This window comes from Harpia harpyja, chromosome 1, assembly GCF_026419915.1.
Source record: "Harpia harpyja isolate bHarHar1 chromosome 1, bHarHar1 primary haplotype, whole genome shotgun sequence".
NCBI lineage: Eukaryota > Metazoa > Chordata > Aves > Accipitriformes > Accipitridae > Harpia > Harpia harpyja.
This window is the reverse complement of record NC_068940.1, coordinates 90700646-90716749: the sequence shown is the minus strand read 5'-3', so window position 1 is coordinate 90716749 and position 16104 is coordinate 90700646. Positions and strand designations below refer to the sequence as shown.

At 37.8% G+C, this 16104-nt stretch overlaps 1 protein-coding gene across 1 annotated transcript in view; it reads left to right on the top strand.

Annotated features, from left to right (window-relative positions):
* Positions 1 to 42: 42 nt before the first annotated feature.
* The window catches only part of LOC128138784 (protein adenylyltransferase SelO-like), a gene marked incomplete at its 5' end in the record, with an annotated part of 28993 nt that continues 12931 nt past the window's right edge, over positions 43 to 16104 (top strand). Inside the window, 16 exon segments of the mRNA XM_052780313.1 lie at positions 43 to 128; positions 130 to 227; positions 1506 to 1624; positions 1866 to 1994; positions 2748 to 2812; positions 2883 to 2939; positions 3039 to 3137; positions 7727 to 7794; positions 8509 to 8596; positions 10416 to 10485; positions 11119 to 11191; positions 11931 to 12008; positions 14060 to 14186; positions 15304 to 15358; positions 15447 to 15521; positions 15611 to 15703. Coding sequence (XP_052636273.1) covers positions 43 to 128; positions 130 to 227; positions 1506 to 1624; positions 1866 to 1994; positions 2748 to 2812; positions 2883 to 2939; positions 3039 to 3137; positions 7727 to 7794; positions 8509 to 8596; positions 10416 to 10485; positions 11119 to 11191; positions 11931 to 12008; positions 14060 to 14186; positions 15304 to 15358; positions 15447 to 15521; positions 15611 to 15703 — 1380 coding nt within the window.

Sequence of the window (16104 nt, the reverse complement as noted above, 5' to 3'; positions counted from 1 at the left end):
GCCGGTTCCTCACGTGCCTTGGTGAAGGCGAGCTTTGGGGGACATGTGGTGGCCGCCTGGCTGGCGTGGGCCGCCGGGGCCGGCCGCCCGGCCCCGCTGTGCGGCTCCGGCGGGCTCTGCCGGGCTCCTCGGCCCGAACGCCTCGCACCCCGCGCCGGGCCACTGCCCGCGGCAGCGGGGGGCGGCTGAGCTCTGCGCCTGGCCCCTCTCCCCCGGAAGCCTCCTAGGTACGCCCGGCTCTGCCCCGGTGCTGTTGTACGTACGCCCCGCTCTGCCCCGGTGCTTCTGCTTGGTGGGTTGTAGCAGCTACTGAAGCAATAACTAAGTGAAGACCTTATATACACAGTCAAATACTTAACTGCTTTTAACATTAAAACTAGATTGGCCATAAGGAGGTGGGGGTTTTTTTCTTCTTTTTTACTGTATTAGCAATTTATTGTAATGGAGAGATGTGCGAGTCCCTGTTAGGTGTTAATGCAAAATTGATAACCTGACACCTGATTTGAAGTACACAAAGCGGTATAGCTCTCGGGCATACAGAATTGCCTGTAATAATAAAGGCAATTTATATGATAACATTACAGAAATAATTTCTTTGGGTGATGCAGTTACTTGTGAGCAATAAGAAATAATAATCGGTGCTAAATCGTGTGGCAGCTGGCTGTAACAGGATTTGTCATTAGAGGTATTGAGAAACATGGCTAACAGCAAGTCTCCAGAGATGCTGACTGACTGACTTACAATTTTTACAAAACAGTGACTATGAGGTACTGGGATTTTAGAATTAACGCAGAATCGTAAGATTGTTGCAAGCAAAAATCCATAAAGATGTTAAACCACACAGTATCAGTCCAGACTTATAAAACAATATTTGTCCTCTGTTAACTATGGTTCGGGGCACGGAGTAGGTCTGAAGGAAGAATGAAGCACATCTTTTGAGTACGTGTGTTATGCTACAGCAAGAACTACATCTTCTGACCCTTTCGTTTGCTGTTTACATTACTCGGAGAAGGCTTCAAGCTGGTTTCTTAGGTTACTTGGTGATGACTGCTGCATATGGACTGTATACCACAGTTAACTGGTGCACAGTGACTTAATCTGTTGCCCTACATCATTCAGCTGTGGGGGTAGCTGAACTTTTCTGTCTCATGCAAATATCTTTTAGGGTTGCATATAATTGAGTGCAATATAAAACAGCCCTGAGACTGTTCTAATCACAGTTAATTGAATCTATGCTTAAATATTATTTAGATCTTAAAACTAGCATGCCCTGCCAGTTTCTTTAACTGTAGAATTCAATCCTTCTTTTCAAAAATCCCAAACAGAATAATAACCTGAAATTATTTCACCTTGCTTTTTTCATGCAGCCTTAAAATACATTGTGGTAAAGAGTCAGGTTTTAATTGTTTCTGAAGTATTTTGATTGGATTTAAGAGGAAAGGTATTAAGAATACTATGATTAATTGGGGTTTTTTAAATATTTCTTGTCTGTTTCATGTTTACAGATACTTTTCCAGTTGATGCGACCAAGGAAAATTATGTCCGTAATGTGAGAAACTGCATTTTTTCAATTGTCTATCCTACACCTTTTAAATCTAGAGTTCGTCTTGTAGCTGTTTCAAAGGTTGGCTATTATTTTTTTGTTCCTCTCTAATTAGTGGAGATTGTTAATATGTGTACTAAAATATATTTTAATATTCATATGCTATTTATTGTGAAAACATCAATATATACTTTAAACAAATAGAATACTTAAAATATATTGTGAGATGCCTTTTAATAATGAAATCTGTAGAGAAAACACATTCATTACCACTGAAAATTTGATCATATTCAAGTACCATCTGTTTTGCTTTTTTCTCCAGGAAGTTCTTGAAAATATTTTGGATCTTGATATATCTGTCAAAGGAACATCTGATTTTCTTCAGTTTGTTAGTGGTGGGAAAGTGATATTGGGGTCTGTTCCATTGGCCCATAGGTACGGGGGTCATCAGGTAACTATGGCACTCATTCTTCCAGGTGGAATTATGTAGGTCTTTTCCTGTGAATTGTACCTTGATAATTCCTGTAAGTAAATGAGTATATCCCTCTAAGTATATGAAATCTTACAAACATTTTGGTTGCAAATTTGTTCTTCATGAGGGACTGCAGATGGAAGAGAACTATAATATTCTTTCATGGTACCGTGTCTACTTTCTCTGCTTCTGTTTATGCCAGAAGCAAATTATCTTTTTAACTTCTGTTAGCTGCAGAGTCTGCTTAGCACCCCTGCAGCCTGACGAGCTCTGATTCATGCTAGGTATTATCAGTTCAGAGGAGCGAAGAAGGACAGAGCTTCACTGCAATAGCATGATTACTATGAGTTAGGTTTCATTGAAAAGGGTAAGATTATTCATGGAAAAGAATGGTAGAACTTGATTTGTAATTTCCAATTAAAAAAAAATTACAAGCCATGTCAGTTTAAAGGCTTATTATACAAAAGAGACAGGGCTGTAGCTGTACGTTGTAGCTGGAAGGCAGAGAAAAAAAATGGGGATTACTGGCATTATTCTTTTTCTGTGGTTTTCTGATTCATTATTGGTGTGAGTGTGGAAATACAGCTTCAGGCATCAATATCTTAATGACTACCTGAGCAAATGTGTCATTATATTGTGTAGATCACAGAGAACCTACATGTAATTTGTACTGTTTCAAGTATAACTGCTATAAATGATGGAAGAAAATAACTTGATTTTCATTTTTGTCAGTTTGGTAGCTGGGCAGGTCAGCTGGGTGATGGAAGAGCCCACTTGATCAGAGTATATACAAACAGGTGTGACATTTTTTTAAGTGACCAATTCAACGCTGTATTCTATTTAGCTGATTCATGCATATTTTTGCAGGCATGGTGAGAGGTGGGAACTACAGTTAAAAGGATCAGGAAAGACCCCATACTCCGGGTAAGTTGCAGTTAATCTATGTACGCCAAAACTGGATGTTTTCCTTCTGAAATTTGCTTTGATTTTATGACCTATTCCTTATTTCTCTGTTCTCCATAGGAACGGTGATGGAAGAGCTGCGCTTTGCTCTTCTGTGCGAGAATTTTTGTGTAGTGAGGCCATGCACTATCTTGGAATTCCTACAAGCAGGGCTGCTAGGTATTTTTCTTTTCTTTTTCACAGCATCCTAATTTACAGGTAACTTTGTAATTTTGTGCCTGAGTTTCACTGAGCATCAATAAAGTGGGACAGTTCGTTTCCAAGAGGATAAATCTTTCTTTTCATATGTATGCAATCAGAACAAAATATATGCCTCCAGTTTCATAGATTTTTGGATAAAACTTTCCAGTAATAATGAACTCCAGCAGTTAATCCATTCACTTCTGTCTTTGGTATGTTATGTACTACTTTGGTTAAATACGATATTGTGCGCTGTGTGTGTCTTGCGGTGAACAGCTGTTGTTCACTGGTGAGACTGTCTTAACTGGATTACCTTAGTTTGAAATCTGGTTCATTTTGTAAAGAAAGTAAAAAGTGGAAGTTAGATTGAGTGATTATATCTGACACTAACTCCCCTCTCCAGCTTTTATGATACTGCAATGAAGAGTTTCTACTCTTTAAAAAAAAAAAATTGTTCTCCCCCTTGTTGCTTACCAAAAGACTTGCCAAAACAGCAGGGCTAGATTCCTGCCCTGTAAATAATAATAATACCTTTAGCGTATGTGGATAATCAATGAGTCTCTTAATACATTTTACATGGTTAATAAGTGAGTCTTTTATTACACACAAGCATTTGGATGAATTTTTCTAGAATCAGGCTAAGTAGGAAAATGTTGAAAGTGGCCATTTCTGTATTGTCATAGTCACCTAGTTGCAATTTTTAAGGTTGGTAGGAAAAATTGTCAGTCAAATGAATAGATGTTAATATTGGAGGTAGTACTGAATGCAGGTAATTGCTCTCAATTCCTTATTTGTGCAAACACCCCTTGAGCAGAGAGGGAGATTTCATAAAAAAATAATTTAAAACTAATTCTGTTTGAACCAAAGACGACTAATAAATACATTCACTCATTTGGATGTTTTTCTCAGAATTAAGTAAACTGAATTTTTCAGATGATTGTGTTTAAAATGTCACGTTCATTTTGTGTTCCAAGTAGTCTCATGTCTGTACTGCATAATTTCAGGCTTTAAAGAAAGCAAATGTTCTGCAGAAAAAGCCTGTACTCAGCTGCCACGTGACTAGGTGTCTGTATTTGCAAAAAGTCTGCAAATCTCTCTAGCGTTAATTCTAACACATTTGCTCTGTTGAAGTGCAGTGTTTGTAAATGACATTATTGATGGTTTATTCACTGACTTCACCTTGAAACCCTTTGCTGTTGGTTGTTAATGCAAAACTTTAAATCTGTCTGAATATCAGCAGGAAGGCATCTGGCAAGGTTATAGCCTTTCTTTGCTGTCATCTCAACAAATTGTTCAGTGCAAAACCAATATGAAATTACTCCTTAACTGAGCACAAATTCTGTTGAGTACACAGTTTGCTTTAGTTCTTTGCTGGCAAATTGGTTAAATGCCTGGCTCTCTTAATTGCTGTACAAGCTCTCCAGACTGTTCGCAAGACTTCATTTGGAAAAAAACCCAGCTGATATCCGTATTTTTCCCAATGGGGAGCTGTTGTACTGAGGCTGGTGGGATGCACTTACAGAGGTCTCGTGAAGTCTTGGCAGAAGTGTGGGGAAAAGCCTTACGGCTTATCCCAGAACACCCAGCAGGTTGGTTTGTTCTATTAATTTTAAGTACTGTGTTCCCAATGGGGTGCTACAGTTTATGACTGTACTGCCAGATAAAGAACACTTCTTCATAGGATACCATTTTAGTCACATACTGGGACTACCAGTGAGCAGTGTTATGCATTAGGTCAAAAGGGTGAGCCAATATGCATGGTTTTCAGGGTGGCCCTTACTTGCACAGGGCTTGATGTTCATGCAAAACAGCAAGCAGAGCACTTGGGATTGTGAAGTCCAGCCCTTAAGCTAGAACCAGGAGTAGGGAGGGATATAATCCGTCTGTCCTTCTGTGAGTGCCGTTGAGGCTTCTCTGGTGTAAGAGCAATTTCAGTGTTCCATTTCCCGTGGTTGAGTGTACATCTGGTCTCCTGCTGTCTTCTCTCAAGTCATGGTACAGTTACCAGCTATAGGGACCATTTGAAAACTATTTTTGTAGTGGGAATGTACGTATCTTTATGTGGCTGTTCGGCTATCTGGCCAGCTCTTAAGTGTTGCACATCCATTAACTTGTATTAATAACTAACCAAATGTTGATGCCCCTCTGGATTTTTTTGTCAGTAATAAGAGAAGTGCTGGTATTCTGCAGGAATTTTGCGGAGAGCCTGCTAACAGTTACATAGTCAAAAAACCCCAACCCTTCTGGCAGAGGTCTGTTCAAAACAGTAAAATTTAGTAGCATTATTATTCTTGACTCCTGTCCCCTAGTGCTCTGATGCACACAATATTTTGTTTGTGTCTGGGGTTCATTCCCTGTTTTTGAAAATTTTTTTTTCTTGAAGGATTAAGATTTTCTTCTTTCATCTCATTTATGTCAGCACTTTTTGTACTTAATCCTACACACTTAATAATCGCTTATGATTGTTTCCAAAAGAGGGTTTTTTTGAACAAAATTTCCTAATGTTGCTTGTATCGCTACAGCTCCACTAACAGGAGCAGATTGATTTCTAGATACTTTTTTCCTCCTTCTGGAAGAGTTCACTGCCTGTTCTTTGCAGTTAATGGAGAACATTGTTTGGATAGCTGTTGGATACCTTCAAAAATATTGAATATAATAATAATAATTTAGTTTCAAAGCCACAGTTACTGTTGCAAGCAACTGCACTGTGCAAGAATTCAGAAAAACCATTCATTTTCATGATTTTTTGTACATATTTATGTTTATATGCATACCCCACATTTTTCGTTCAGCTAAATTATTTCTAAAATTCTGATGCTGAAGTATATAAAACCAGAATCTAGTGTACTCTCAAAATTTAACACTTGGGAGTTTTTTTAACTCTGTGACTGTCTTCAGTCATATTTATGAATGGAATATTAGGTTTGCCTCTTGTCCTTTTCTGTGTACCTCCAGGGAAGGTTTGGTTCTGTCTTCTGTGCAATCTTCAACTACCTAATAGATAGATAGCAGCTATAAGTAGCTGCATTAAATTTCAGATAGCATGCCACCCAACTATTATGAATAATGGAATCATGAAATAGTTTGGGTTGGAAGGCACCTTTAAAGGTCATCTAGTCCAACCCCCTTGCAGTGAGCAGGGACATCTTCAACTAGATCAGGTTGCTCAGAGCCCCGTCCAACCTGACCTTGAATGTTCCCAGGGATGGGGCATCTACCACCTCTCTGGGCAACCTGTGCCAGTGTTTCACCACCCTCATTGTAAAAAATTTCTTCCTTATACCTAGTCTGAATCTACCCTCTTTGGTTTAAAACCATTACCCCTTGTCCTATCGCAACAGGCCCTGCTAAAAAGTCTGTCCCCGTCTTTCTTATGAGCCCCCTTTAAGTACTGAAAGGCTGAATAAGGTCTCCCTGGATCCTTCTCTTTTCCAGGCTGAACCACCCCCAGCCTTTCCTCATAGGAGAGGTGTTCCATCTCTCTGATCATTTTTGTGGCCCTCCTCTGGACCTGCTCCAACAGGTTCATGTCTCACCTGAATAGAAGAATGTTTCCCAGTTGCCAGCAAGCAAAGATAAAGAAGAATTATACAAAATCAGCTTTTTTTCCTGCTGCTAGACTCTTGAACAGGAAGGCTTCTGTGCCTATTGAGGGGACAACACCTCTTTCAGAAGACAGCACCAAGCATTACTTCTGCTGGATTGTCAGTGTAATCCCAGTTGCTTGGCAGAAAAAACTTCCTACACATTAACCTTAGGGCAATATGATGCCCTTGCATAGTTTGTGAGGATTGATTCCATTTTATTTTTCCTGATATAACAGAAAATACAGTGAAATTACATATTTTATTTTGTAAAATGAATGTAAGCTGTGAAATATTTTAGAGCAAGCAAAGTTGTTCTAAGCACTCACAAATCTCAATATTTGGATAAACATGAATATTTCTAGGATGTGCAGAATTTTAAGGCAAATAAAAGGAAGAGATTGTTTTTAAAAATCCAAGTAGCAGTGAAGAAGAAAGGGATAATTATAATGTATCATCAAAATTATGCCTTTTTTGTGTATTGATACTATTTGAAGAGTTCCTGATTGCTAAGGGTCCCAGATCTGTCCCTGAAATTCCTGAGACAACAGTTTTGGCCCGTGTAAAGGGCAACCTCCATCTGATGCAACAATTTGGTTTCTAATTTTTCTGTCCTTCTAAATTCACTGTTGTCCTCAGGGAAATTGTGACTTATTTAATGTTACCATCACACTAGTCAATCACTGAGGTTCCAAGTGAATGCAGTACTTTTTCTGAATGCAACCCCCTCCCCCAAGAACAGTGTAAGTAAGTAATGGAAGTTGGACAGCGTTGTATAAATACAAAATAAATGCATCATGCTAATGAGGCTTGGTAAGCCTTGGCTTACTGTTTGCCTCTGTCATTTGCAAATACAAAGCTATGCCAGCAAAAAGGTCTTTCTTTTTATGAAAGAAATAAAGTTATGTAAAATATGACTTGATCTTCATTGTAAATTATTTTTCTTGAGATAACTTTTTAATGTTCTTTTCTTGTTTGTTACAGCTTAGTTGTAGGTGATCATGATGTGTGGAGAGACCAGTTTTACAATGGAAATATTAAGAAAGAAAGAGGTAATGAAGACATTTCGAAATAATCTGTTGCAACACTGTAACTTAATTCTCCATTACAAAAATGAATTTTAATGTGATAAATGTGTAATAAAAAGTACTAAATAGGCTTCATTTCATTTATTAAGATATAAAACCTCTCCTGAGAAAATCAGTCTGAAATATATCTTAGTTAAAGAAATGAAGTCCTATGAACAGGTCTGCTATGACTGTGGTGTATGTGTTGTAGGGGTGTAATTTTTATTTTCACTTGCCATTACAAAAATGATACTGAAAACTAGGGAAATTTTCCATTGTTCTGACAGCAATACTAGGATGGTGGGAACACTGGTGTGGCTGTGCCATTGCTACCTCATCTGTACCTGCTCTGGAAAAGAGTGGGATGGCACAGCATGGGGAAAAATCTATTTATGTTGGTTCTTTCTTTGTTGGTAGCATTAGCATCTCTGGAGTAATTCTAGTATTAATGCAGTACTGGGATTTTGCCTGTGTTTGCTGGTATAGCAAATTAAGCTTTATCATTAAGATGTATGTGTAGTAAAGTAATATTAGACATACTCATCTGTTATACGTTGAGCATGCTTACACAAATACCAGTTTAACTATGCATATGTAAATTCTGCATCTATAGAAACAACACATGATGGCTTTTACTATAGAACTGTTTTATTTTGCTGATACTTTGTTTACATTTAAACACATGTGTCTATATTTAAGGTGCAATAGTGCTACGTCTTGCCAAATCATGGTTTCATATAGGATCCTTAGAAATCTTAGCTCATTCTGGGGAACTGGACTTACAAAGGTTTGAATTTAATCTTCATAGTAACTATATTAGTTTTCTTAACAATCAAATATATATTAGAATGCATATATACAGTTGGAATTTATACATAAATTATTTAGAAAAGAAAATTGCATAATTTAGAAAGATAACCTGCTGTTTTTATACAGGCATACAAAAGATCTTAACTCATAGGGGTAAAACCCCCTAGATGTTTTTGAAGGCCTGGATCTTACAAAATGAGAAAGGTTTTATAGCTGAAGTAGTTCTAGTAACTAAGCACTAGGGAGGAGTTGTTTGTTTTGGAAAGATTTGTAAATTTAAAGTCTAAGTTCCTACATTTCTCATAGTTGTCTGTGAAGCTTTATTAACAGAAATATGAAATAAATCACTAGCATAAGTATGTTGTATAAAGTATGCTCTCCAGAAACATGCAGAACCAGAGAAGTATACTAGGTGATAAATTACTGCACAGTTTTAAGCCTCTTAGCAATACTAATTTGTGTGTCAAGCAGTTAGCATGACAAATTTTTAGGTCTGCTGTAAATATTTAAAAGTTGGTCATTTCACCTCAGGAGCAATCGAAATTCTTCTGGGGTGCTTAAAAACGAGCAAGAGCTCATAGCAGCAGTTATACATTGTAGTAACCGATAATTCAATTTAACTTCCTGCATCACTCTATGCTGTCTTTCTTTCCTTTTTTTTTTTGAAATCTCACAGCAGATTTTAGTTGTAAAACTGAAAGATTGAATTAAGGAACTGATTTTAAGTTTTGTTTTGGGTTTTTTTGATTAAAGTGTTTATGACCCATTGGATTTAAGGAGCATGTAAAGATCACTTGTACTCATGCAACATAGACAACTCCTGCCTGCCTGTTTTGGAGGGGGCCTCAGAAAGAGTGGCCAAGAGCAGGCCAAGGCTGGTGTGACTGTCTGTGCTTCCTCCTCAGAGAAGGTCCTCCTGGAAGAGGATGTCCTGGAGCAACCAGCTAAAATTCAGAGGCAATAGGTTGGACACCCTTCTAAAGGTCAGATTGCTAGGTACTCTGATAAAATCATCACAGTTTGAGGACAGTGATTTGCTCTAATAACCTGATTAGAAGGTAAAATCTAGATATTTGTGTGCTTAGCCGAACAACCGTTGCCCAGGTCCAACCCTTGCCCAGGCTGCCTACCTCACGTACAAATGGTGCTTACAGCTTCCTGTGCCGGTGGCCCTGGCTGGCTCTGACCACAAGAGGGTCCTACAGGGAGCTCCTAAATGTACTACGTGCCAGCTGCTCTACTTTGAAGCTTTAGATCTGCAAAGATCTGCATCTGACAGCCACTGCAGTTTTTAATGCATGTGTCCCAATTTCCTGAGCCTGTCTTGTAGGACTGTGCAGCACTGTTTTGGGAATGGCCAGTTACTATGGCAAGTCATCCTACTTCATAAGAATTCAGCCATAAAATTTTCTTTGTGAGAATTCTGATGTAGAATTATTCCTTGTAATCATATAAGGGTTTTTTGGATATGCAAACTTTTTTTTTTTTCCCCTAAAAACTTAATATTACTGCATGCGAAACCAGATCCTGGTGTGCTCTAGAAGTTTAACACATGGGAATAATTTTAACTCTACGAGGCAGTCTCCACTCATATTTATGACTGGAACCTTAGGTTTTATCTCTAAGCATTTGGAAGGGCTTAACCCAAGACTCACTGGAATAAATAGATTGAGTTTTCTAGTAACTGTTTGCAGCAAGCTGTAGATCAGCATTTAGCTGTTTGAAAACAAGAATTTTGAATGATCAGTTCTAAAAGTACCATTTTATTTAAAGAATTCTGCCTCTCTTTATTACAGAAGATTGCTAGACTTTATCATCCAGGAACATTTTCCATCAATAGCCATGAATGATTCAAATAGATATCTGGTAAGTCTTTTTTAAAAATTGTTTTTATTTTCCACAAGCATGTGAACAAAAATTATACAAAGCTTTTCAAAGTTGTAAATTTTAAAAGGTTTTACAATTTGAAGTAAGCTTCCAGGTTTTATTAGTGAAGGTTTGTTAATTCTCTTCAGTAAAAACCTGCTGCTTGAAGTTTTTTTCCTCAAAGACAAGTAAGACCATTCTTCACCACTTTTCATTATGGAAATGTTTATTGGGAAGCTTCCATTTTCTGTTATTTTTTGTTCTCTTACTGCTCAGATTTTAAGTTAGCAGTAGTCATGAAGTGATGAATTATGCTTTTTCTAGTATAAATGTAGTATATATAGTATATACTAGTATATACACTAGTATATACAGTGTCTCTCTTCTGTTTTGGACTTTTAAATTTCTTTTAGGGCATCTGGATGTACTTATTTAACTATAGTCTTTGCTGGATAAGGTTATTGTGCAGTCACATCATTCAGAATGTGAATGAAAAGTCCTGACAGACAGAGATATAAATTTAAAAATAGAATGTATGACATATTTCTAAAATGAATCAAATGTTTGTGTTATTTAATGCATTCAATATTTTTGATTCAGAGAACTTGAAGGAAAAGATGTATTTGATTTTAGGAATTTTTCTCTACAGTCGTATCAGAGACTGCAAATCTGATTGCATTGTGGATGTCTGTGGGGTTTACACATGGTAAGCTGCAGTAGATGGCATTGGCTTTACAAGAGTGACTTTTTATAGTCATGCTTAAAGATGGCTTTTATTTGTCACTTTGTTCTTCAGTTCTTCTGATGTCTTCGCCTACAGCAGTATCTGTTATGCATTAATATACAAGTTTTTTCGTAGCAGAGTTAGGAGCACTTTCTGATCTTTCAAAGCATGACTGTATCTGACAGAAGCAAGAATATGGGAGCAAGAATTCTCAGAATTGAAATAATCTGATGTATGAAGACCATGTATCGATGTCTTATATAAGTTTAAGTGCTCTGAATTTGGTGCATCTACATAAAAATCTGGCCTTTTATAGTATATAGGATACAGTACTGTCCACCTTTGTTTCAGATTTATATTATGAAAAATAAAATAGCATTCTCTTGCTAATACAGCACCCAGTCAACTTGCAAGGAAGCAGCTAATGACCAATTTGCAAGATGCTGTTTCAATACTGTTAGCACTGAAAAGGAAACAGTGCCACCTAGGTATAGAGACCAGACGCAAGATAATGTAGTGAACAGTTTCTCATTTTCATACTTAAAATGCATGCCAGGTCAAGAGTAAGAGAGACAAGTTTATTTTCCAGAGTCTGATTTCTGAAAGGTAACTGCTCCAAAGTTCTCTAGATTCAGTCGATCTATTTCACAGCAAATTTTCTGGAGGCTGCAGGGTTCAGGTGGAATTTTAACTTTTGCTTCTCCTCGTTGTTTAATTGTAGGTGTGTGCAATACAGATAACTTCAGTTTATTATCCATAGATTATGGTCCATTTGGATTTATGAAGTCCTATGACCCAAGTGAGTGTAGCACCTGTTTTTAAATATAGTTTTTTTACTTAAAATAAATTCTTTATATTAATTTATGTAGTTTCCATGTGCATGAAAACTCCTAACATTATTAGCAGAAAAACCCCAAGCATTTGTATCATTTGAAGAGTTTTAGGGAAAAAAATTATATCAGAGGTCAGTTTTATGATACACTATACAGTTTGCATTTCAAGTGCTAAAAGTCGTGTTAATGAAATACTACTATTAAACTCATTTTCAGGAGAATGTTTCCAGTTGAACTTCATCACTTGAATAGATGCTACAACAGAAACCTAGAAAACTAAAAATTGCATATTGCTGTAAGCAGCCAAAAGCAAAAGCTTTATGCAGTAACTTTGCAGGCATCGTGCTCTAGCTTTATAGTCACAGCAGCTAATCCTATGTTGGAAGAAAACAAACCTACCCAGTCATGGCAACCTTTCTTTGAAAGTATGAAGTCATTCAGTCTGAGATTGATAGATATAGGTTCAGTATGTACATAAATGCATATTATTAGATTATTGTTTAGAGGTTGCATCTGAGTAAGCTTCAGAACCAGCAGTGGTTATCATCTTGTTTGTTTTCTGCAGCCTCAAATTCAGGAAATCACATGAGACTAAATGTCATATCGTTTCTATTGCACTGAGAAAACAGGGCTTTTCTGGTTTTAGGTCTTTCTCTATATGGTGGGTTGGTTGACCCCAGCCAGCAATTAAGCACCCACCAGCCACTCATTCACTGCCCCCTGCTGCGTGTTGCGGGAGAGAATGGGAAAAGCAAAGACGAGAAAAAGCTCATGGGTCAAGATAAAGACAGTTGAATAAGTGAAGGGAAAAAAAAAGGGGCGGAGGCAACCAACAAGCGATGCAAAGGCAATCACTCACCACCTTCCACCACCAGACTGATGCCTAGTCAGTCCCCAAGCAGCAACTGCCTTGGAAAAACTACCCCCAGTTTTTATTGCTGAGCATGACATTATATGGTATGGAATATCCCTTTGGTCAGCTGGGGTCAGCTGTCCCAGCTGTGTCCCCTCCCAGCCCTTTGCCCACCCCAGCCTGACTTGCTGGGCTTGCAGTGTGCGAACAGAGACCTCGATGCTGTGCAAGCACTGCTCAGCAATAGCTAAAACATCAGTGTGTTATGAACACTGTTTTAGTCACAAGTCTAAAACACAGCGCCATACAGGCTGCTATGAAGAAAATTAACTCCATCCCAGCCAGAGCCCATACACCCTAGAACCAGATGAAATGCTTTAGAGTTAAAATTCAGATTTTAACCAATCACCAGATCTGACAGGTGTGTCACAAGTCTCCTCCTTAATGCTTCATTTGTTATTAATGTCCTCTGAGGACTCAGGCAATGCTGTGCATTGATCAGCTTATCTGCATTTGATCTGTGCAAGGGGTTCGTACTGCATCTATTCAGAGACTTGTGCATAGATTTTACTTCTGGATACCTGTAACTTGCATAGCAGATATTTACTGTCTCCCAAATAATGGATTTGCTTACTGGAACATGTTAGTCCTAATTTTTATGTGAATACAAAAATCTTGCTTGTACAACTGAAACAAATCTTGCTTAGGTGGCTTATTTATTTAAATACATGTTTATACATGTTACTTTTCCAAAAATACTTGTAAATCCTGAATCTGGTTGTACAGTTGTTTGCTTAGTCTGTGTGCTAAATAGTAGCACTATATATAGTAAAAACATTGAATAAGACATTGTTTTTAGTGTAAAAATGGTCGTCTTCTGTTTAAACATCTGAATTTATTTTGTATCTTCAAGTAGGAAAATGTCACTTGTGACACATGGGAACTTGTCTGTGAAGGATGTGCTCCTTAGATTTGCAAACAATAGAACTTGAGTTAAATCACTGTAAATAAGTATCCTTGTGATCTGATTTTAAATATTTAGTGGCTTTAGGGCTTTTATTAGTTTGCTGTGTAAGTATAAAAATGAATGCACTACAATATTTTAACATTGATTGTTTATTGTAATTACTCTGTTGTGGAAAAGTAATGTTTTGTTTGAAACAGATTTTGTTCCAAACACATCTGATGATGAAAGGAGGTATAAAATAGGAAACCAGGCAAATGTTGGGCTGTTTAATCTGAGCAAGCTGTTACAAGCTCTAAAACCTTTATTGGATCCCAGGCAAAAGCAGCTGTAAGTAATCCTTAAAATATCTTAATGCTTAAAAGAACTAGTGAGATGGGAGACCATCTAATCACCATATGCATAGGAAAGAAAGGGATTAGCTTTTAAGATCTTTTTTTCTAAGTAGAAATTGATTCTGAATTAATTATTGGTCAGAATAAGGTTGGAGGGAGGGGAGAAAGGTTTTCATTGGTCATAAATAATAGCAAAATATGACTGGAAGGTGGTCCTAGATGTTGTGTGGTCCATTCTCCTTTAACTAAGGTAGGACCTTTGCCTGTAGTTTTCTATTCTAAGTTTGTCTAGCTTGTTCTTTAAGATGCTTACTTATGAAGACCATACATCCTCCTGAAGTAATGAGGTAGTATTTTAATACCCTATTGTAAAGATTCCTAATATGAATCTTCTTTTGTGCTGTTTAAACACATGACTTCTTCCTCAGTATGAAAAGGAAGAACATTGTATTTTTCTTCTTTGCAGCAGCTATTTATGTGCTTGAAGCCTGTTAAAATGATTCCCCTCAGTCTTTTCTCCGCTACAGATCCTAGTTGATTCAGAATATCAATGTTTGTGAGATATCAGACAGAAGAAGTTTTCATTGTTTAGTGTACAGTAGGATTGTACCCACAGTAGTATTGTAGTTCCATAGAATTTGACATTTCTTTTGTTTTTGCAGAGCTTCTGTCGTGGTTTCAGCCCAGCCGGTAACAAAGGATCACGCAGCCGCTCGCTCACTCCTCCCGCCCCCCTCCGGTGGGATAGGGAGGAGACAGAGGAGAGAAAAGAAAAAAAACCTGGAACCTCGAGGGTTGAGATAAGGGCAGTTTACTGGGACAACACAAAAAAAAGAGAAGTTACAACAACAACAACAACGGTACTAATGAAAGAATATACAAAAAGAGTGATGCACAGTGCAACTGCTCACCACCCGGAACCCGATGCTCAGCCACTTCCCCCGTCGAAAGTCGAGAGAGCTCCCCCAGGCCCGCTCCCCATTTATATACTGAGCATGATGTCACATGGTATGGAATAGCTCCTTGGCTAGTTCAGGTCAGCTGCCCCGGCTATGCCCCCCCACCTCCCAGGTTCCTGTAAAAATTAACTCTATCCCAGCTGAACCCAGGACAGCTTCCCAGATTTTGGAGGGATATGGTGAGCGCTATTACATCCGGTATGCAGTTCCAGAGCTCAAACCGTGTAGTCACAATACTATAAATTATGTTATGTGACAATTTCCTTACTTTGTTACTATCTTCAGTTTCACAGAACTATGCAAAAACAAAATTGGGTCTTCTTGGGGAGAATGAGGATGATAACTATTTGATTGCTTTCCTCCTAAAAGTAAGTTTGCTTTGCTAATTTTGTTGGCAAACATCTGGACTGACAGCCCATAGTTTAAAAACTCTGATAGAAATATCTTTTTTCACTAGTTTATGGAAGATACAAAGGCTGATTTTACAATGACATTTCAACAGCTCAGTGAAATTACTGAAGACCAGTTAAAGGAGCTCCATATTCCTGAGGTATTAATTAATACAAGCACCCAATTTTAGGAATACTTAATATAAAATGAGTAAATCAGGTTGGACATAACCCTGGTGTAATAGAGAATGTCTCAAGCCATGATTTGCCTGGGAAATGTGTCATTGTAGCATTATTAAGGTACCAGGAGACTAATGTATCTATCTGTGTGGTGCTACCACCCTATGTTAAGCCTATGTCTAGTAATGAAGGATACATTAACAAAGAGGGCTAATGAAAGATACATTAATGTAGCGTGCTGAAGTAAAATTTCCAGCCTCTGGTACAGGTCTAATATGAGTAGTCATAAATATTCATACACAGGTGAGAACGTGATTTTCTTCACATTTAAGATTAAGGTCTGGTAGAAAGAATTTTCCTTCCTTCTGCCCCCTCTTTTTTT